Source organism: Pelodiscus sinensis, chromosome 24, assembly GCF_049634645.1.
Source record: "Pelodiscus sinensis isolate JC-2024 chromosome 24, ASM4963464v1, whole genome shotgun sequence".
Classification (NCBI taxonomy): Eukaryota; Metazoa; Chordata; order Testudines; family Trionychidae; genus Pelodiscus; species Pelodiscus sinensis.
The window spans coordinates 18,107,577-18,128,919 of record NC_134734.1 but is presented as its reverse complement, the minus strand read 5'-3'; the positions used below and the strand labels follow the sequence as shown (position 1 = coordinate 18,128,919).

Sequence of the window (21,343 nt, the reverse complement as noted above, 5' to 3'; positions counted from 1 at the left end):
AGGGGAGTTCAGCCCCGCGGTGGGGGAAGGGGATCCCTACCCACGATGGGCTCCTCGGGGTTGAAGCTGAAGGGGTTGTCCATGAAGCGCCCCAGGACGGTGCGGGTGTCGTTCCCCAGCGGGTTGCGGGCCAGCAGCGTGTAGTTCCCGTTGTTGACATGGGTGGGCCGGTTCAGCTGCAGGCAGCCGTGCGCCACGGTGGAGTTGTGCTCGTACTCCACGATCTTGGTGTGGATGTAGGGCCCCTCCACCAGGGCAGAGCCGTTGAAGAGCCAGCGCAGGGCCGGAGGAGGGTTGCCATCCACCGAGAAGGGGATGCACCAGTAGTGCTGCGGGATCGCTTCCTGCAGGTGCACGATCACGGCCGGGACTGCGGGAGAGAAGGCGAGTGGGCGCTCAGGCTGGGCCAGCTAGCTAGATCCAAACTAGTTCAGGTACATCTCCATGGGCTGCAGTGAAGTGACTTGCCCAAGGAAACTCAAGAAATCTGTGGCAGAGGGCAGACTTGCACGTAGTCCCTCTAGCCACTAGGCCATTCTCATTGTCATACACCCTGCTTCCAGCTGCCCTGCATGCCACTTACATGTGACATTCAGCTGCACGGCTTCCTCACTGGGGCCCGCCTCGTTCTCAGCCCGGCAGGTGATGTCTTTTCGGTTAAAGCTGGAGGAGACGTTGAAGATCTGCAGGGTGATTTCTGAGTCTGATGTCTGCAGGGACAGAAAGTGCAGCCTGCTAGGACGCCACTGCTGTGACACACTCTTATCTGCAACTCCAAAAGCTCATGCCCGATCGGGAAAAGCCTGAACTATGGGAGAATCACCACTCACTACCACCAGTATAGGGAGATGGACACACAGCAGTGCTATTCTGACACCAGTCTGCACAGGGCAAATTCAGCACCAGTGAACTGGACGCAAATATCCCTCTTTCTGCAAGTATTTAGGCCCACAGGTTGTATGAAATGCCCTGTGGACTGCCTAGCTCACAAAAGGCACAAGACGGTGCAGCGGTTGGAGAATTAGGCTGGGACACAGGACACCAACGTTCCCTGCAATCTGAGTGCTTGGGCACCCACCCAGGAGAGATTCAAATGCTGCCTAGCTGATTAGCAGAGCACCCACAGCTGGCAACATGTATTGCTATGGGTGGTACACATCCACACATGCCTTGGTGCGCAGAACAAAATGTATTCCACACATGGATGGGGAAAAATAGTGAGAATGCTGCAGGACACCCGGGTTCTGTTCACTCCCTGCTGCATGATCTTAAGCCAACCAATCACTTTCTCTGTGCCACTGAGTCTCCTCCCACCCCTAGTCCAGTCTACAACCTCTACAGCTCTGGTGCTGTCCTTCCCAACACGTATGTACAGCACCGAGCGCAGCAGCCCTGATCTCAGTCACTGTATGTTACTATTACATCGTGACTGTTATTTGTGGTGTACTAGCACCCAAAGGCCCAGAGTCAGACCCCAGTGTATGAAGTGCTGGGCACACTTGTACGTAGAAATACTCCATAGTCTCTGCTGATAGATAGTCACAGAGAGGCAGTTTGGGGAGGGGGTGTTGGCACCAGTGTTCCCTGTAATCTGAGCACTTGGGCAGCTACCCAGGAGAGAGTCAAACACTGCTTAGCTGATGAGCAGAGTGTCCACAGCTGGCAGCAGGTGTTTCTACTCTGGTGCTCCTCCACACGTCTCGGTGCACAGAATACATTTATTCCGCACATGGAAAGAAAAAATTAGAGGGAACACGGGTTGGCATACAAACAATGGAGGTCCTACAGTACCTCACCAGCACCACCCAGCTGAGGAATCCTTTCTGAAACAAGGATAACCCTCCTCCATGTGGGAAACTGAGGCACAGAGCAGTCAGCCAGACTTCTAAGCCTGGGATGGACTATCGGTGTAAGGCTGCACAGCCCATGCACCTTCCGCTTCCACTGTGTGGCTTCTTGCCATTGGGCCGTGCTGCTGCTGCTGAACACTTTGCAGCGCCCAGAGAGCTGGTGAGCAGGGAGCTATATTTAAGAACATGAGGACGGCCAGACTGGGTCAGACCAAAGGTCCATCTAGCCCAGTGTCCTGTCTGCCGACAGTGGCCAATGCCAGGTGCCCCAGAGGGAGGGAACACAACAGGTAATCCTCATGTGATCCTTCTCCTATCACTCATTTACAGACAAACAGAGGCTAGGGACACTATTCCTCCCCATCCTTGCTAATAGCCATTGATGGACCTAACCTCCATGAATCTATCTAGCTCTTTTTTGAACCCTGTTAAAGTTCTAGTCTTCACCCCATCCTCTGGCGAGGAGTTCCACAGGTTGGCTGTGAAGAAAAACTTCCTTTTGTTTGTTTTAAACCTGCTACTTAATCATTTCATTTCATTCTTATATTGTGGGGAAAAGTAAATAGCTTTTCCTTAATCACTTTTTCCACACTAGTCATGATTTTATAGACCTCTCTCCTATCCCCCCTTAGTCTCCTCTTTTCTAAGTTGAAAAGTCCAAGTCTTTTTAATCGCTCTTCATATGGGACCCATTCCAAACCCCTCCTCATTTTTGTTGCCCTTTTCTGAACCTTTTCCAATGCTGATGTATCTTTTGGGGGATGAGACGAACACGTCTGTACAGAGTATTTCCATGGAGCTCGGCGAAGGGTCCCCATGTGGCTGCGGAGATTGGGGTGCACAAGAGGAACCGGTAGAAACATTTTCAAAGAAACTTTCCTCCTTGAAAAACGGGGGATGGCTCTTTTCAATTTTCTCCCCCAAAATTAGAAATTTTGGATGCCTAGAAAATAACAGATTTCCCCAGGACATGGGCAGTTTGGAGTTTTCAGCCGGCCCCGACAGGGTCCCGGGACTGGCCGCTGTCCCTCTGAGCCCCAGACGGGACCGTATTATCTTTGCCTTGGTGATGATGAGGGGCTCTGGCCCCACGTCGGGTACGATCCAGTGGCCCTGCGCCAGCGGCTCTCCCATGAAGTGGCACGTCAGGTTCACATTCTCGCCCTGCTGCACCGGCACGTCCTGGTAATCGATCCAGACCTCGGGGGGGTCTGCCAAAGAGAGGGGAGGAGGATGGGACATGGACTCCACCCAGACCCCCAGACGCTGCCTGTCAGGGGCGAGGGGCCAGGGAGAGCCAATGGCCAGCAGCTGGAAGGACCTGGGAACGGACCCCCAGCCTCCATGGCCATGTGACAGGCACGGGGTGGGGGAGAGGGGCGGAATAAAGGGACTCACAGCCCCCAGGGTCCCATCACCACATCCCTGGGCCACCCTGGTGGGGAAGGTCCACTGCCAACACAGGTGGGGAGGGGAAGCCCCATTAGCAGCCATTGAAATGGACAGGGAGGGAGAGCGGGCCGGATCCCCGGCCGGAGTCAGCTGGCATCATGTCCAGGCCAGACACGTCCCGGCTGCGATGCCCACGGCTCTGCTCCGTCCGCAGGGCAGGGTCTCCCTGGGCACCATGGGGAGACTGCCCCACAGGCATCAGCCACGCCAGAGCCTGGTCGGAGGGAACCTGAGCCCGACACACACCCCCTGCCCATCCTTTGGCTTCTGCCTTCTCTGCTCTCCCTGTTCACCTGTCCAAGCCAACGGCCAGCCCACATGGCTTCCACCTGCTGTCCCCCCAGTAGCGCCCCATGGGAACCCCCTTCTGCCCCCAGTAATGGCCCATAGGAACCCCCTGGTGCCCCCCAGAACCACTCCATAGGAACCCACTGCTGCCCCTCCAGTACCACCCTATTGGAACCCTCAGTTGCCCCCCAGTAGCGCCCCATGGGAACCCCTTTCTGCCCCCAGTAATGGCCCATAGGAACCCCCTGGTGCCCCCCAGAACCACTCCATAGGAACCCCCGGTGCCCCCCAGTACCACCCCATAGGAACCCCCTGCTGCCCCTCCAGTACCACCCCATTGGAACCCCCTGGTGCCCCTCCAGTACCACCCCATTGGAACCTCCTGCTGCCCCTCCAGTACTACCCCATTGGAACCCCCTGCTGCTCCCCAGTACCACCCCATAGGAACCCCCTGGTTCCCCCCCAGTACCACCCCATTGGAACCCCCTGGTGCCCCCCAGTACCACCCCATTGGAACCCCCTGCTGCTCCCCAGTAACGGCCCAGGGGAACTCCGCTGCTGCCCACCCAGTACTACCAAGAGGGCCCTCCCACCGGACCCCCACTTATGCCCCAGTCCTACCCCACAGGAACCCCCTGCTAACCTCCCCCAGCCACTTGTGCCCCAGTATCACTTCACTGACCCAGACCGACCCTGGGGCAAACCTGGTGGAGCATCAGCAGGAAGCATCTTGGACCCCAAGAGGCTGCATTTCCCTGCAGCCTTGCCCCGCCCCACTCCCAGCTCCGCCCTGCCCCATTTCCCTGGCAGAGCCCTACCGCAGCCCTCCGTGGGTAGCTGCTCCAGGGGGATTTCCTCGCTGTCCTGCCAACAGCTGAGGGATTGGTTCCCCAAGTCGGCCCGGCCGCTCCCCTTCCACAGCAGCAGCCAGCGGATCCCGCAGGAGCACAGGAAGGGGTTCCCCACGAGGACCCTGGTCAGGAGGAGCAAGAAAGGATGCTGGGGGGGCTGTGGCAGAACTGGGGGAGCACTGGGTTCCGCCGGAGTTCGGCGAGAGGGAGGCAAAGCTCCCCCTGGCTCCCCGACCCCCATCCCCGGACTCCACCTCCCAGGCAGACCGGGCTTGAGCCAGGGGAACATCTCGTCCGCTCCGGAACCGGCAGAGCACAGAGACCTCAGCGTTCAGCCGGGGGGGCGTCAAACCTGGGGAGGGATCCCCGGTTTAGAGCGAGTGGGAAGGCTCCAGGGACCAGAAAGTTCACTTCACCCCATGTCCCACATCCTTCCAGAGCAGACCTGGCTCGGAACCCCCCGCGCGAACTGAACGGGAGCCCGGTTTCCAGAGGAGATCTAGAACCGGCAGTCGGGGGCAGAATTCGGAAAGGGTTTCTAGCCGCGCTCCAGGACGGCCGTGGAAGCCTGCTCCTAGAAGCGGCTCTGGAAAAGGTTTCTGTCTGTTCTGGAGCAGACTGAGAGGAGCGCAGGGCCCCAGAAGGTCACCTGTCGGCAGGATGAGAGTGCGGCACGGAGCTCCGGCGTGGTCGCCCACACCCAGACCCCCCGCCCCTAGGCTTGGGGAAGGAAAGGCGGCTCCACAGCACCTGTTAGCAGGTGGCACCGGCTTACACCAGTTCTGGGGTTGGCCCACCCACGACAGCAGCTCCACCGTGCTCCAGCCTGCAGCCAGTGTCAATCCGGAGTGACTCCGGTGCAGTCATTCTGGGATGTGCAAGGGGGCTCCACGCCCCCGGCAGCCCACGGTTTGGGGAAAGTCCCATCTGCCCCTCCCCCGGGTTTACTTACAGCTCCTGCAGGGCCAGGGGGTAGAACGTCCGCCAGGAGAGGGACTGCAGGTAGTTGGAGGAGAGATTCCTGCCGGCGGGAAGAGAGACGGGCTTTGAGCCGCCCCATCCCGGGACACAGAGAAAACCAGGCTCCCTCCTGGGCTGCAGTGAACTGGCCCAAGAGCTGCCCCCCTCCAGCTCCCAGGAGGCTAGAAAGAACCTGCCCCTCCCCCCCCCCTTGCTGGGCCATTCCCCTTCCCTAGCCGGGATAGAAATATTCCACAACACAGGGTCCCCTCCCCGCCATCGGGGGAGACAATTCCACCGCCCCAGTGCTCAGCCCAGCCCATCTATCAGGCCCTGACAGGACCCACCCCTTCACCACAGTAGCATCGCACAGTTGTCATGGTATTTATCCTCCCAAGGGCAGGAGGGAAACTGAGGCAGGGAATACTAAGTGATTTGGCCAAGGTCACACAGGCAGTCGGGCAAAGAAGAGAACTGAATGCAGATCCACCCCCCCCCCCCCCACACACACACACGCTTTCTCTCTGCCATAATTTGCTGCCTTTGACCCCGGTGCCCCAAATTCTCACCTCTGGCCACCCCAACATATGTAAACACCCGTCCCATCCCTGCGCAGCCAGCCCAGTCCGAGGCAGCCAGCAAAGGGTACGTGTGGGGATCTAGGGCCTGCTGGCCTCCCTCCTCTCCCGGTGTGGACGTGGGATCCAGACACCGCCCGTCCAGTGGTTACTCCAGGTTTCGTTCCTTCCGCGCAGTGTTAGGAGGTGATTTTAGGTCTGACTAGAGCCCTGCAAAATTCCCAGCCACGCAAAGCGCATCTGAGTTTGTGAAATCTGACCCCCCCCATGAGATCCGTCCCTTTGTGTGCTTTGAGCCTCTCCGAGACAGATTTCTGGGGGTGACCAGCGTTTCTCGCCCTGGGGGGCTGACCCCAAAGGGAGTCGCCGGGGGATCACAAGGTTATTTTAGGAGGGTCACGGCATTGCCACCTTTATTTCTCAGCTGCCTTCAGAGCTGGGCAACTGGAGAACGGTGGTTGTCCAGCTGGCCGGGGGCCCAGCTCTGAAGGCAGCACCCTGCCAGCAGCAGTGCAAAAGTCAGGGTGGCAGGTATCATAGGCAGGGGGAGGCGTTGCCTTCCCAAACTGCCAGCCTGGCCCCACCCGTACTCTGCCCCCAGAACACTTAGGCTGTGTCTAGACTGCATCCCTTTTCCGTAAAAGGGATGCAAATTAGACACATCGCAATTACAAATGAAGCGGGGATTTAAATCCCCCGCGCTTCATTAGCAAGTGCGATGTGTCTAATTTGCATCCCTTTTACGGAAAAGGATGCAGTCTAGACACAGCCTTACTGTAGGTATCGTGGGGATGGAGCGTGGCTGCCCCCGAGCGCCCGCCCCCACTGTGCTCTGGAGCTGGGAAGGCTGGAGGAGCTTGCTTTGGGGCTGGGGTGGTGTGCCCTCCTGCTGGAGAGGGGTGGCTTGGCTCCCATGGGGACAGAGCCTGGGGAAAAGGGGCAGGAGCTGGGGGCTTGCCTTCTCCAGCCCTGCTTTCACCCACCACCCATCAGCAACACCCTACCCATGTCGCCCATCCTTCCTACTGTGCTGCTGCTGGCGGTAGCTCGGCCTTCCGAGCTGGGTTCCCAGGCAGCAGCCGCTGCTGTCCGGTTGCCCAGTGCTGAAGGCAGCACCCCCGCCAACAGCCATGCAGAAGTCAGGGTAGCAATGCCACAACCGCCCCCCCGCCCCCCCCCCACCGGGATAACCTTGCAACAGCTCCTTGGTGGGTCAGGACCCCGAGCATGACAACATGAACTTATGACATTTACCATTTTTAAAACCCTATAAGAGTTTTACCAAAATTGACCCTGAATTTGGCCGGGCCCTAGGTATGACCCTCCCTCGAGGGCTGCCTGTTAGTGTACCCAAGCTAAGAAGGGTCAGGCCAGGCCAGGGGTAGGAGACCCCTCCTCGTCCCACCCAGGGTGCAAATAAACAAACCAGACCCATCAATTATCCCTGTTTCCATGTCCTGAGATTGTCTGCTCTTTGGGGCAGGGCCTGAGAGCCCCCATCATGGACCAGGGCCCCATGGTGCAAGGCGCTGTACACAGTGAAGCCAACACAGGTCACCACGACAGACCCAGCTCACCCGGTGCCTCATGGCTGTGGCGCATTGTGCAGCCAAAAGCACGTCTGAAAGAGGCGCTCAGGTGTCTAACTCACTTAGGCGTGTCGGTCAATTCCTCCCGAGTTCCCACTCTGCCTCCCTAAGCACCTAAATACCTTGGTCTGCCTACACCGGGGCACAGTCAATTTCACCAGGGTGCCGAAAGTGCAGCCATTTAGATCCAGAGAGCGCCTGAGAGGTGCATCATGGGGGGGAGCATTTGCCACCCCCCCAAAGCAGGACCTTGTGGAGGGAGAGAGGTGAGCCAGGGCCTCTCCATCGTGCCCTGGGGAGAGAGTGTCCATCCTCCCCGCCCAGTTAAAACCTTCTTGGGATAACGGGGAGCCCCCCTCGCTGCAGCTGACACCTCCCTTCTGCGCCCTGCCCTGCCCTGCCCTGCCTCAGGGTCTCCCTGTCGATCTGCCCCTTCCCTCCAACAGCTGTAACACCCAGCGGGGCACCTTTGCGGGGGGGGGGTGGGAAGGGTTGCGAGGCAGGGCAGGGAGGGGAGAAGCGATGCCAATTCCTCACCTGTCTCGGGAACGGGACGGAGGGGAGTTGGTGCAGGCACATTGGGATGAAGGACAGGGGACACCCACCTCGACGCAGTCTCCCTCCTCCCCCCCGGCCCCACAGGCTGGGAACAGGCCTCCCTCCTGGAAACAGGCTTGAATCGATGACTTCCCACTCAGCAGCAAGGCCCTGCGGCCCGTGTCACCCCCACGGCTCCGCTGCCCCCACCCCCATGTCCCAGCTGCCAGGGGATCGAGTTGTGCTGCTCACGTCGATTTCAGTCGGAGAGACAGCTGTGCCCGATCAATCCCCCCAGCCCCTAGGCAAGGGGAACAAAGCCACCCAGCACGGGCGGGGGTTAGCCTGGGCCAGACACAGATGGATGGACAGAGGGGTGTGCATGGGGATAAATAGATGTCTAGAGGCATGTGCATGGTGGATAGATAGATAGATAGATAGATAGATAGATAGATAGATAGATAGATAGATAGATAGATAGATAGATAGATAGATAGATAGATAGATAGATAGATAGATAGATAGATAGATAGATAGATGGGGTGGATGGGGTGGATGGGGATAGATAGGTAGGGTGGATGGGGATCTGGGGATAGATGGATAGATAGGGGGGTGGATGGGGATGGATAGATAGACAGACAGACAGACAGACAGATAATGAGCTGTCTCTAATGACATGTGTGTACAGCTCCTGGCGCAGCACGGTCCCATCTCAATACAGCCACAGGTTGCCCATTGCACTGAGCAGACAGGGCTCCCCCGGCTCCCTGGGCAGCATTGTGGGGAAGCAGGGGGTGCTACTCACAAGTGGGTCAGCTTGGGGTTGGCGTGGAAAGCGTCGGGGGCGATGTACCGCAGCCCGGAGGCGGCGATGGTGCTGGAAAGAAACACAAAGAGATGTCGCAAATTTCCAGGTGCCAACGTCACAGCAAGCCTGGTGCCAGCAGGGTCGCGCCAGGGCTGAGCTTGGCCCAGCGGCGTCTGAAGCTGGAGGGATCTCTTCTGATCTGCAGCCCAACCCCTGGCCCCTCGTGTCTGTGCCAGCCCCAGTGTGGGAGGGAACCCCTCTTCCCTGGCTAGTGGGCGTGGGGCTGGCGGAAGGGCTTTGGCCTAGTGGGTGAATCGGGGGCATAGCCAGAGTGCAACACGTTATGGTTGTTTTCTGCTTCCTCCAGGCAGCCAGGCTCAGGTTACACCTAAGTGTTGCTCTAAGTGACACCAAAGTACGAGGAGCACAAAGGGGAGGGTCAGAGTCACCTGACGCCCCCCTATCGCTGCCCCAAACCCCATCCCATTCCTCAGAGGGAGCAGGTTTCAGAGGCAAGAGGCAGTGGATTTCTAAGGGATCCCTGCACACCTCCAGCACTGCCCAAAGCCCCCCATTATATACCCCTTGCATGCTCCCCCCATTCGCCCCCCACCGTACACACATGCACAAGGCTGGGGGTACTCACAGGTTCTTCAGTTCCCGCAGGGACTTGGTGTCAGCCTGAGTCAAGTTCGTTACGTCCTTCTGGTTCTCGATGACCCTGCAGGGGACACACAGCCCGGTGCGGGCCCTTGTCAGTCCCTGGCAGCCTTCCCCCTGCCCCGCAAACCCAGGAGCACAAGGAGTGACTGGCTGCGTGTCCGCTCGGGGGGGTGGCTCCCCTCCTGCCCTTTACTGAGGGGCACCGGGGCTGAGATAGTGAGGAAGGGGGAGGCTTCGGTGCTTGGGGTGATGGGAAGGGAGACTGGGGGAGGGGGTCATGGGTGCGCAGATGGGGGCTGTCAAATGTCAAGGGGAGCAGAGGACTTGTTAAAGCAAGTTTCCTGCTCAGAACAATTGAGGATGCTCCACCGGCTGGCGAGGCAGCTCCCTGAGACCGTGCCGCATGTGCAGGCAAGGGGATGGGGGGGTAGGACCAGAAAGGATAGCACAGGGCCGCAGGTGCAGAAACCTGCAGGAGGGCTGGATCTTCCGCATCCCCACACTCTGAAGCTCTTCCACCCCCCTCCCCTCATCAACCCCAGGAGCAATGGGGCTGTGGCTCACTGGGCAGCCCGTGCCAAGGCAGGGGGGCAGCGTTGGCAGAGCGCCCAGGGAGAGATGCTGTCGACAGAACCACGAGGACCTGGTGAAAACCAACATCCCAGCCCCATCCCAGAGTCACTGCCACATAGAGCCACCAGACCCTCCCTCTGGGGCACATCCTGGCTAGCTGTCGACGCCCGCCCTCCCCCCCCCACCCCCCGCCGACTTTCACAGCAGTCCCCAGCAGACTCAAGGCAGCATGGGCTACTGGCTAGTGCACAGAACTGTGCCCTGAGAGACATCGATGATCAGCACCATTATCGCCCAATTCTGCCGCTGAACATTCCAGGGCAAGTCATGGCCCGCCGCTGTGCCTCAGTTTCCCCACCTGTGCAGCGACAGCAATAATGGCGCTGACCTCCTTGGCAAAGAGCTGGGGATTATTAATGGGGACAATCAAATGTAGCTGCACAACCTCCTTCCCCAGGAGACAGAGGAGGAGCATTAGCCCCACTTCACCCATGGGGAAACTGAGGCACAGAGCAATTCAAGGCCAGATGGCCGTGGGCTCTCTGTTCCCATCCTCAGGGCTTGATTTCCTGGCACTCAGTTCCCTTCCAGGCCAGATCGTACGACATACTGGAGTTGAGATCAGGACCCTGCCTTGGTACATGCTGCTCCCACATTGTACAGTGCTTGGAGCCCGGGATGCCTCCAGCAGTGTTTTCAGGCTCCGCTCTGTGGATAATCGGCCCCAGGTCACGCAGGGAGCAGTGTTAGAGCCAGGCCTGGCACCCAGGTCTCCTGAGTCCAAATGGGCCGCTGGGCAGCCCCTGGCGTGTGAGCAGGTGATGGGCCCGCTCTTGGTGAACCCCGAAATGGCTCCCACGAGTGAGGCAGGGAGCAGACCTAGGCTGCTAGCACAGGCCAGAGCTGGAGGGACCTGGCTGATGCCAGACGCTGCATCAATTTCCCAGCACAGTTTAGCCACCGCTGCGGACCTGACCCATGGAACCCCCTGCTGCTCCAGCCCCACAGGGATAACGACACCCCTCATCCCTGATCCTCGCAGCTCTACCAATGCCCCTCAACACCAACCTGCAGTCCCCCGCTGCTGCTCCAGAGCTGGGCTCTCCCACACACACACCCTCCACTCAACCCCCTTCCCTAGGGCAGAGCTAAGGATAGAAAGCAAACTCCAAGAGCCCCCTGGAGGCTGCATTTTGTTACTGCCCTTCCCTTCCCCCACACACACTTCTAATTTCTATTCAGGACTAAAGTGGCCTTGAATTTTGGGGGCAGCTTTTTCTGGGGAGCCCCAGGAGGCCGGATCCACAGATGGGGCTCATCCCGATGACCCAGATGGAAGCCGCAGGGCCCGGCCCCGTGGGCATCAGCTGGAGACGACGGAGGCGAGAGGCAAACTTACAGGCCACTTTTGACCTCAGTGACTTCCAGAGGGTGGGTCACCCTCCCCACGGCAATTTCTAAAGGTTGGGGGCAGGGGGGGGATTAACCCGGAATCTCCCAGACTGCGGGAACTAACCCTGGAGGTCTAATGGGATCGCTTATGAAAATGACACGACATCCCGTTGGGGAAAAGTCTCCCCGAAGGGTGTCAGAGTTAGCAACCCGAGGCAGGAGAGGAGAGGGGGTTGGTTTGGGGTGGGGGGGGGGAGTTGAGCTTCCAGTGTATTTTCAGGCCCCGATCCTGCCCCCCTTGAAATGAACGGCCAAGTATCCAACTGGGCTCAGAGCAGGGACTGGCCCCTCCCCGTCCGTATCGAAACAGCCCCGCCCTCCCCGCCCCGAGCTGTGTCCATGGAGTGTTTCCCAGCTCTGGCCCCATCCCGCACCCTGCAGGTAGAGACCCCGGTGCCAACCCCCATGAAACCAGCCCCATCCCAACCCTGGGCTGACCCACCAGATCACTAGCAGGTGCCTCTCCCAAAGTCACGGCCTCGCCTCACAATGACCGTGCTGGGCTGATCAGGCCCAGGAGAACCCAGCAGGATCGGGGCCCCTTGCACCAGCAGTGAAGGCGAAGGGGGGATACAGCGAGAGCGACCGAGGCAGGGGCAACACGATGGCAGGGCCCCTTTAAGCCCAGCGGCCCAGGCAGGACGGTGATGTTCAGCATCGGGGGAGAGGGGGTGATTGATGGCGAGATGACTCGCCTGTCGCGCTTTGTGATTCAGGGTCAAACCCGCCTCTCCCAGCTGTTCCCCCCTCCCCCCCCACACACACACGTGGGGTCCCCAAACAGAGCAGCTGGTAACCTGCCCATCTGCCCCCTTTCGGCATGTCGGGAGAACAGAAAACAGTGCCAGCTGCATCGGGGTACCCACAAGCAGGGAGAGGTACCCCCCAATCATGGGGCTCATCCCCTATGCTGGAGTGTCCCCAAACTGAATCCCAACCCAGTGCTCTCGGTCAGACCCACAGACTGACTGTTACTTTGTACATGCTACATCCTTGGGGTACGGGGGGGGGGGAGGCTGAGAGCACTGGCTAGTGCCAGGTGTAATGGGGCAAACTCTGCCAGCGCCCCTCAATCCCGACCAACAGCCCCTGATACCCCAGCTCTGGCCCCCCAGGTCTGCCAGCGCCCCTCAATCCCAGCCCATAGCCCCTGATACCCCAGCTCTGGCCCCCCCAGGTCTGCCAGCGCCCCTCAATCCCATCCCATAGCCCCTGCTACCCCAGCCCTGCCCCCCAGCTCTGCCAGCGCCCCTCAATCCCAGCCCATAGCCCCTGCTACCCCAGCCCTGCCCCCAGCTCTGCCAGCGCCCCTCAATCCCGACCAACAGCCCCTGATACCCCAGCCCTGCCCCCCCAGCTCTGCCAGCACCCCTCAATCCCAGCCCATAGCCCCTGCTACCCCAGCCCTGCCCCCCAGCTCTGCCAGCGCCCCTCAATCCCAGCCCATAGCCCCTGCTACCCCAGCCCTGCTACCCCAGCTCTGGCCCCCCCAGCTCTGCCAGCGCCCCTCAATCCCAGCCCATAGCCCCTGCTACCCCAGCCCTGCCCCCCCAGCTCTGCCAGCGCCCCTCAATCCCAGCCCATAGCCCTGGGCTTCTCCAATTCCCATTTACAAAGCCCAGGGAGCAGGCGGAGCAGGACACTGGGGCTGGCTTCTCAGTGACTCTGCCCCTAAACGGGAGGTGGGGACGGGAGCTGTCGTGCACCGTCTAGCCTGGGCCCTGCCAGCCCCCGGGGTCACTCAGAGCAGCCTCTAGGCTCCTGTAACTCGCATGCTGCTCCTCAGGGCCCTGGGGGCAGAGATACCCACAATGCAGTGCGTTCCAGCCTTGCCCCCGACCCAGCCCCTCTGCTGGAGCTGGGGGGTGCAGGCCCCTTACGCCAGGTCCTCCCGGGCCAGGAGGTTCCTTGCATGGGGGGGGGAGATTCTCTGGGGACTGTTCTCCCCTCCCTTTCTGCGGCCGGAGAAGCCTATGGAGCCCAGGTGAGGACCAGGCCCCCCATCCCTAGCTCCTCCCCCTGGCCTGAGCTCCCTGTGCCCAAAGTCAGCCTCCTACAGACCCATAGTCCCTGCAGCCAGGCTGGCCAGCACCAGAGACTGGCCGTCACCTCCCCCACGGCAGCAGGAGCTGAACGCCACTGGGGCTGATTTACAGCCCTGGTCCCTTCGGCCTTGAAGAAGCCTTGTTTCCTCATTATCACCCGCTCTCCAGCTGCTCCGTGTCATCGCCCTGCTGCGCCGCCAACTCTGCAGCTCCCCAAGCGATGCTCCCGGCATCTGTCCCCCGTCACAGGGCTGCCAGGCCTCAGCGCTGGGCTGTTTTCTCCTGGGGGTGGGCCAGGGGGCGCTAGGGTGGAGCTCCAATGCCTGGGTCCTATTCCTGAGCCCGTGGGCCCCGGCGTGCCTCAGTTTCCCCACCTGTGAAACAGGAGGCACGCCTGCCATCCATCCTGTGCTTTGAGACCCATGGATGGAAGGATGTTACCAGGGCTAGGGGGGGGGGGGGTTTGGCTTCAGGAGTGACTTTCGTAACTGACTGGTTATTTTCCTTTCCCAACCAACGAGTTTGCCCTCCCCCCCATCCCGAGTCATGTGACAAGGCGTGGTTACAAAAATTGCTCCCCCCCCCCACACTCCTGGCAGAGAGTCGCTGCACACTGCGCATGTCCCACAAACCCCGCGTGGGCGGCGAATGGGAAAGGAAGGTGACAGCCGGGGGAGCAGAGACCGGCAGCGTCTTTGCCCTTTGGACCTTGCTCTGATCTCATCCATCGGGGCTGCAGAGAGCCCGTCTCCGACCAGGGCAAAAGCCGCACTCGATCCTGCCGTCGCACGTCTACAAGAGGAAATTGTTTCAAAATAACGAAACTCGACGTAACTCCCGATTTTACAAAAATCAAAGCCCGCGATGGGGAAGCCTCAAAAATAGTCCAAGGCAGGTGCCGTGAATGTGAACGCACTACCTCGACGCAGAGCCCCAGAAACCCCGGGGGAGTCATTAGTCCGAATGACTCTGGGGAGTCGTTATTTCCAAATAGCGGCACCGGAGCGTCCACACTCCCGCTATCCGAAATAACGTATTCCCCCAGGAAAGCAGGAGTACAGAGTTCGAAATAACCCACCCCTTATTTCGGAATAACTGCCTTGGCAGTGTGGACGCTCTGCTTAGCAATACAATCCACTGGGCGTTATTTCGAAATAACGCCCTATTGTAGCCAGGGCTCAAGTCTGCACTGCCCCATCCGGGCTGCAACAGAAGACTGAACACAGCCTAGCCCCTGGCTGTCTTACAAGAGCCCAGAGACCCAGGTGAGGGTCCCTGTGCTCAGAAAGCTCCCTGTTTCCTCCACCTTACTCCAGCCCCTGTGATCAAAATCGAGTAGCTGGGGGTTGGGCTGACGAGCTAGAAGCGTGGCCCTGCTGGGTCTGGACTGGCTGGCTGGCTGAGCTCCCATGCTGGATCCATTATGTTTTCCGGCACTTGGTACAGACAAGGGGGACAGAAAACTAATGACCAAGCGAGGGCGAGAGCCTGGCACAAGGATCGGAGGGAGGGGATTATGTCTCGGGGCTGGCATGTTTAGGAGACAGAGTGAGGAATATTTTCAAAACCATCCACTAGGGCCCTGTTTTCAACAGTGGCTGGAAGGCAAATACTCCAACTAGCTCCCATGGAAATTTGTGACAAGTGGCATTCCCTGTAAGCTGAGCACTTGGGCAACTGCCCAGGAGGGAGTCAGTTGCCATCCAGCTATTAGCAGAGCACCCACAGCTGGCAGCATGCTTCTATTGGTGGTGCATCTCTGCACATGCCTTGGGACACATAAAATTTATTCCGCACATGGGTGGAAAAAAATTAGAGGGAACACTGGGGACGAACTCTCCTGCCAGCTTAGTTAACCCGCCCTCAGTGAGTGGTGGCTGCTTTGTTGGCTGGGCATCCCCCGCGCTTAGGCTGGTGTAACTTGCGTCGCTCACAGGGGGGCGGCTCTTCACAACCCACAGCGACAGACCTTACCCCAACACACCAGAGAACCTCAGCGTGACACAGCCCATTGTTACAAACCGACCCGTCAACCACACGCCTCCTATGGAACCAGAAGGACTCACGCCGGCAGCCGCAGAGACAAAGCACAGCCCAAAACAGTGCCAACACCGTGCCGTGCTGCGGTAAACGTGATGACTCACAAGGAAGGGAACGCAGCCTTTCCCCCTGCACAGCTGTGACGTTTCCAAGCGGTGTTAAGTCGCTGTTCAGGTGTCAGCGTGGGAAACGTAGGCGTGCGCACGGGGTGTCTGGGGCCAGCCACCAGCTGCCGGAGGAAGAGGGGCATTTGTGACGAAGCACCACAGCCCCTCGCGTTAAATTCCCCGCAGCCCTCTACTGAGCACGGTGGGGCAGAGCGAGCGCACGCACGGTGTCCTCAAGCGCCGCGCAACAGGTGAGAGAGGAAACGCTGGGAACTTTAAAACCCAGCGGCCCAGCTCCAAAAGCAGCTGGGGCCCGACTACAGACGGTGGCCTGAGCCAGTTTTGTGGCCCGGGGCCCGACCTACAGCACCGCACGGCGCCCCAGGGACACCCCCGCCTGTCCCGGCAGCACCACGCGGCGCCCGGTCCTGCAGCTTGGGGGAGGGGAGGGGGGGAAGAAAGGGGAAGGCGGGACAGGGTAAAGGAGACACAAATGCTAGGGGGGAAGTGGAGACAATGAGGAAAAGGGCAGGAGGGGAGGTGTCAGTGGGAGGGGGGCAGCGTGATGCTGGAAGAGGAGAGGGGAAGGGCATTGGGGGTTGGAGGGGGAGGTGCTGGGAGAAGGCTTGACAGAAGGGGTAGGTATGAGGAAGGTGGGGTTGGAGCAGTCATGTGTGAGGGCACAGGGGCATGAGGGCAATGGGGGCAGAGCGCAGTGAGGGGATGGGCATCAGGGAAGAAAGGGCAAAGGGGGCAGGGGCAGTGAGGGAAGGGGGAGGCACCAGGAGGGTGCAGGGGTAAGGGGATTCTGGGGGTGAAGCAGAAAGGCAGACACCTGCAGGGGAGGGACCAGCACCAGAGGAGAGAGGCGAGGGAGGTGTTAGACGAGGGGATGAGGAGGGGTAGCTCACATGATCAGAGTGGGGCTACTGGAGGAGTGGGCACAGGGGGGAGAGAAGGGCTGGTGGGGGGGGGCAGGTCTCAGGAAGGCTGAGCACAGTGAGAAGGGCAGGAGTCAGGACAGCAGAGGAGGGTGAGGGGTTGGGGGGCAGCAGGCACCAGGGGAGCTGATGGAGCAAGGGGAGGAGACATGGCAGCAGAGGGGAAAGGTAGATATTTATTAATAACTTGGGTGCCACAATGGCACATCCAAACAAGCCACATGAATTCAGTACCGGTGCACAACACAAAATTCATTCTGCTCATGGGAGGAAACTCTTAGAAAGAACATTTCCCCCCAGCCTCTCCACCCCCACATTAATGTCACGCACATTGGGTTAATGCAATCGCAGGATAGTTGCATGGGGGGGGGCGGGATTGAGGGGGGCCAAACTAATCCCTATTGGTAGGAGGAGGTGGGAAAAGTCCTTGGGGGGTGGGGGTCACATAACATTTTTTACTTTTGGTCATGTGCCCCTCTTGCCCAGAGAGGGTTACCTCCAGAGGCGTGGCTAATGGGGGCCAGGGGCGTGGTTAACAGGGGTCAGAGGTGTGGCTAATGGGGGCGAGGGGCGTGGTTAACAGGGGTCAGAGGTGTGGCTAATGGGGAGGGTCAAAGTACATTTAAAAAAAATTCTTTGGGTGCACCCCCTACTGAAATGTGCTGCGCACGCCGATGGTTGGAAACGACGATGCTTTCCAGAAGAGTTTGCTTTCTGCTTTGTGCAGTTACGAGAAACCGTCCTTCCCATGGGCGGCATAACTCCGTGGTTCTCCACCCATTTGCCATTGCGGGTTGGTGCGTTATGTGGGATGTCCCATGGGCCGCAGCTGCGCGCTGATCGGCCGTGGGCCATGGGTTGAAAACCACTGTTCTCTTGCATGTGCAAAGACATACTTATGAGGATCCGGATCTAAACATGGGGCCTAGGATCTCAAATCACGTACACAGGTACTTCTAGCATTGCTGCAATAACAAGCCGTCATTAGTATCGGTACTGGTTTCTGACCCATAAATGACACCTACAAGGACCAAAGTCTCTTCTGAACATGGCCCAGTGGCCAAAATTTAAAAGCCTTTCTACCCCTCATCCCCATATCACACATGATCCGCATGCTCCTAACTCAATCTTCTCTCAACCGGTGTTCAAAACACCCAGCTTCTCCAACCAATGCTCCATATTCCCCCATGACATCTTGCCTCGCCATCTGGTTTTTCTTTTCCCCTCCACCATCCATGTTTCCCCCCCTCCCTTCCCTTTGCTCGGGGGAGAAGGGAATGAAGGGGAAAACGACCCATGACACAAAAAACCATCCAGAAGCAGTATGTTTTAAAAAGGGGACCTGAAGAGAGGAGGAAAACAGCTGTTTTGAACTGAGACAACAGCTATGTCTAGGCTGCAGGCTTCTTTCGGAAGAAGCTTTCGGAAAAAAAACTTCTGGACGAGACGCGTCCACACTGCCAAAGTGCATCAAAAAAGCGATCTGCTTTTTCGACAGATAGCATCCACATTAAATAGACGCTCTCTCGCATGTAAGCTGTGATTACTATGGACGGAGCGGCCACCGGGGCACCTGTGCTTTTTCCTCTTTCCTCGTCTTTCGAAAGACCTCCCTCTTCCCGTCCACACACGCCTTTTTCCAAAAGAGCTCTTTCGGAAAAAGGCTTCTTCATCGTCGAAAGAAGTTTACCAGTGTTGGAAAAACCCCTCTGTTCTTTCGATTTTTTATTCCAAAAGGATGCAATTGCAGTGTGGACGTAATTGAAGTTTTTTCGGAAAAACTCTGCAGTGTAGACATATCCAGCTTGGCACTTTCCTGTGAACTGGGGTTGAACGATGAGCAATTCCGTGTGCTGAAATCCTTCCTGGCGCTTTGATTTTTCTCGGGTGGGAAGGGGACATTTGCAAAGGGACGTTTAAGCTGTTTAAGAGGAGAATTAACTGATTCCTTTCACTCCGCTCCTCCAGCTCCCAAGAAGGAACTGGTTTGGGGAGCAGGGACTGTCTTTCTGCCCTAGGTTTGTGCTGTGCCCGGTGCAATGAACCCCAATCCCTGTAGGCAGAGGTGTAGGCAGAGGTGAAAGGGAGCAGGTGTGCCCCGGTGCAGGGCTCCCGCAAGAGCTCGCTGAGCTGCAGCAAAAGCCAGCAGGGAGCTACTGAAAGAGCCGGCAGGGACTCAGGATGCCGTAGGACAGTGCCGATAAGAAATTGTAAGTTACGTTCACTGCTGCCGGCAGGCCACTTTCACACCACCACGACGTTAATCCGCATAAATCTCCCCTGGTTTATTCCACGCAAAACGGAGAAATCCGTTGAGTGTCACCGAACTCCATGGGACTCACGAAGTCGTGGTGCAAGGAAGGGGGGAATCCTGCAGCCCTTACCTGCCTGAGTCACGGTTATGGATCGGCCCCAACAAGCTCAGTCACACAAACACACACCCTGGCAAGGATTGCGCCCGCGAAAGGAGGGTTAATGAAGGACGTGCCCCCCCCCCCCGGGAGCCTTTTGTTCCCTCCCCTCACTCCTGCTGCTTGGCCCTGCTGCCCACCCCAGCAGCTGGTCACTTTCGCCTCTGCGCAGTTCCACGTATAGCTGTCGGCATGGGAAGAGGCTGCTTGATTTCCACTGGGCTTCTTCCCGGGGAGGAAGGGGCTGAAATCAAAGTAGGCGTTTATGTGATTTGGGGACCAGGGCATATCAGGGATCAGAGCCAGGGGGAACCACAGCACAAGGGCCCCTAGGAGGGCTGGGGAGCTGCGGGGTTCCCCACAAATGGGCTGGGAGCAGGAACAGCTGGGGGAGGCCTGTACTAAGCAGGAGGACACCGGCTGACCCACATGGACACTTCTAGGAGAAGCCAGACCCAGGGGGGATGTGTGGGCATGGATTTGCAGGCAGGATTCCCCAAGGAAACTGACCCCCCCCCCCCCACCGGTGGCACAAGGCAACTCCGGAAAAAACGTATAGCCCAGCTTGAATGGAAATGCAACAGACTGAGCCCAGAGAGTCAGCTGCTGCAAACTAAACAGTGCCCTACAAACTAGGAGGCTCAATCCCCCCACACACTCTCCCCCACACACACAGGCCCCCAAGCCAAGCCATCCCCAGCCACACAGGGGCACATGGCATTGGTGCTCTGAGCAAACAGACCCACCCAACACCCGCCCCTGCCCCCGTGGCTGTGCTGACACACGCCCCTGTGGCGGGATTGGACAAGCCACAGAGACATACAGGAGCCACAGCTGTCCGGGGGCAAAGGTCAGGGTGAGCTGGGATGCTGAAGCCGCCGGGGAGGAAAGGGACGCGCTGGCCGAACGCCCCTGGACGTGACCAAACAGGGTGAATTTCAGGCCTGATCCTCAGCTGGGCCAGCAAACTGGACATTAACGCCCCTGTTCTCCGTGCAACACGCTTCAGCACCCCCGGCCGCAGGGAGTTTGGCAGGTCTCTGTCCAACTCCCTGGGGAGGGAGGCACCCACTGACCCACAGCCACCCACTGACCCACAGCCCATCTGCACCCAATGCAGATGTTAACCCATTCACGCCATAAACATTCCCCCTACCGCCCCAGGCTAGGGTCACGTCCTTCCCAGTGCACAGACTGGGACACTGAGGCAGGGGAGGGGCAAGACCTTCTGCAAGGCCACGTGGCCACCACCAGTCGGTTCTTTGGAGGCCTGGTCGCAGGCTTTTTGCAGAAGGGAACCCTGCCTCCTGCCCTGTCCCATCCCGCTCAGGGCAAACTGAGAGCAGCCTCGGCAGAGCCACCTAAGCCTGCAGGTGCCAGAGGCTAATGTAGACACATTGCTGCCCGCCAGCCCTGCAGCCAACGCCCTTCAAGGGGAGGTCTGACCGCGCTGCTCAGTGCACCAGGCTGATTGGCACTAAGGGGGAATCCCTCTGCCAGTGGATCCCCATCCGGACACAGCAGCCGGCTGGGGCTGGCCACAGCTGGGGACCTGCCCCATCAACTCCCATGGAGCGAGACCCATTTACTCCCTGGGGCACAGCACTGATGCCTCCTGCTCACGCAGGACCGGGGCGGGGGGAGGGAGCCCTCCCAGGAGCACAGCCCCCGGCCTGCACAGGATAGGGGGAAAGCAAATCATGCAGGCTACAGCATCAGCCAGGGAATGACTGGGGCAGCTGCCCAGCCAAGGGGGGCAGATGGAGGGGCCATAGAGAAAGTGGGGTGAGTGGGATCGAATAGGGGGTGCTGGCGAGAACGGGGACTGAGCTGGCCACTGCGTAGAGACTGGGTCTCTGCTCAATTTCCTCCAGTTCTGGGCCAGTTTTCCCCCCCCCCCAAAACCTGTGCACAGCCCAGCGTCGTCCTCCCCCGCCCCCACTTTCCTCCCTCCAGGGGTCCCAGCTCCCGGATCTGAATAAGCCCCACTGCTCCCCCTCCCTGCCCCTCCTGTAGCTGCCTGGAAATAAAACCAGGAGTCCTGGTTCCCAGCCCCCTGCTCCGACCCACCAGACCCTGCTCCCTCCTGCAGCCAACTCATTTCCCCTGGAGAACAGCTGCTCCATGAGCCCACCTGAAGGGAAATGGGGGTGGGGAGGGGTCATGCAAGCCCCCAGTGCTCAGACCCCTGCTGCTCC

At 59.1% G+C, this 21,343-nt stretch overlaps 1 protein-coding gene across 2 annotated transcripts in view; it reads right to left on the bottom strand.

Annotated features, from left to right (window-relative positions):
• The window catches only part of NTRK1 (neurotrophic receptor tyrosine kinase 1), a 41,166-nt gene that overhangs the window by 18,056 nt on the left and 1,767 nt on the right, over positions 1-21,343 (bottom strand). For both annotated transcript variants that reach the window (XM_075907124.1, XM_075907125.1), the window contains exons 2-8: positions 9,560-9,634; positions 8,911-8,982; positions 5,394-5,462; positions 4,409-4,563; positions 2,913-3,061; positions 584-710; positions 41-370 (exon numbers count right to left, since the gene is read on the bottom strand). In XM_075907124.1, the coding sequence (XP_075763239.1) occupies positions 41-370; positions 584-710; positions 2,913-3,061; positions 4,409-4,563; positions 5,394-5,462; positions 8,911-8,982; positions 9,560-9,634 (977 nt within the window). The remainder of the gene's footprint in view (positions 1-40; positions 371-583; positions 711-2,912; positions 3,062-4,408; positions 4,564-5,393; positions 5,463-8,910; positions 8,983-9,559; positions 9,635-21,343) is intronic.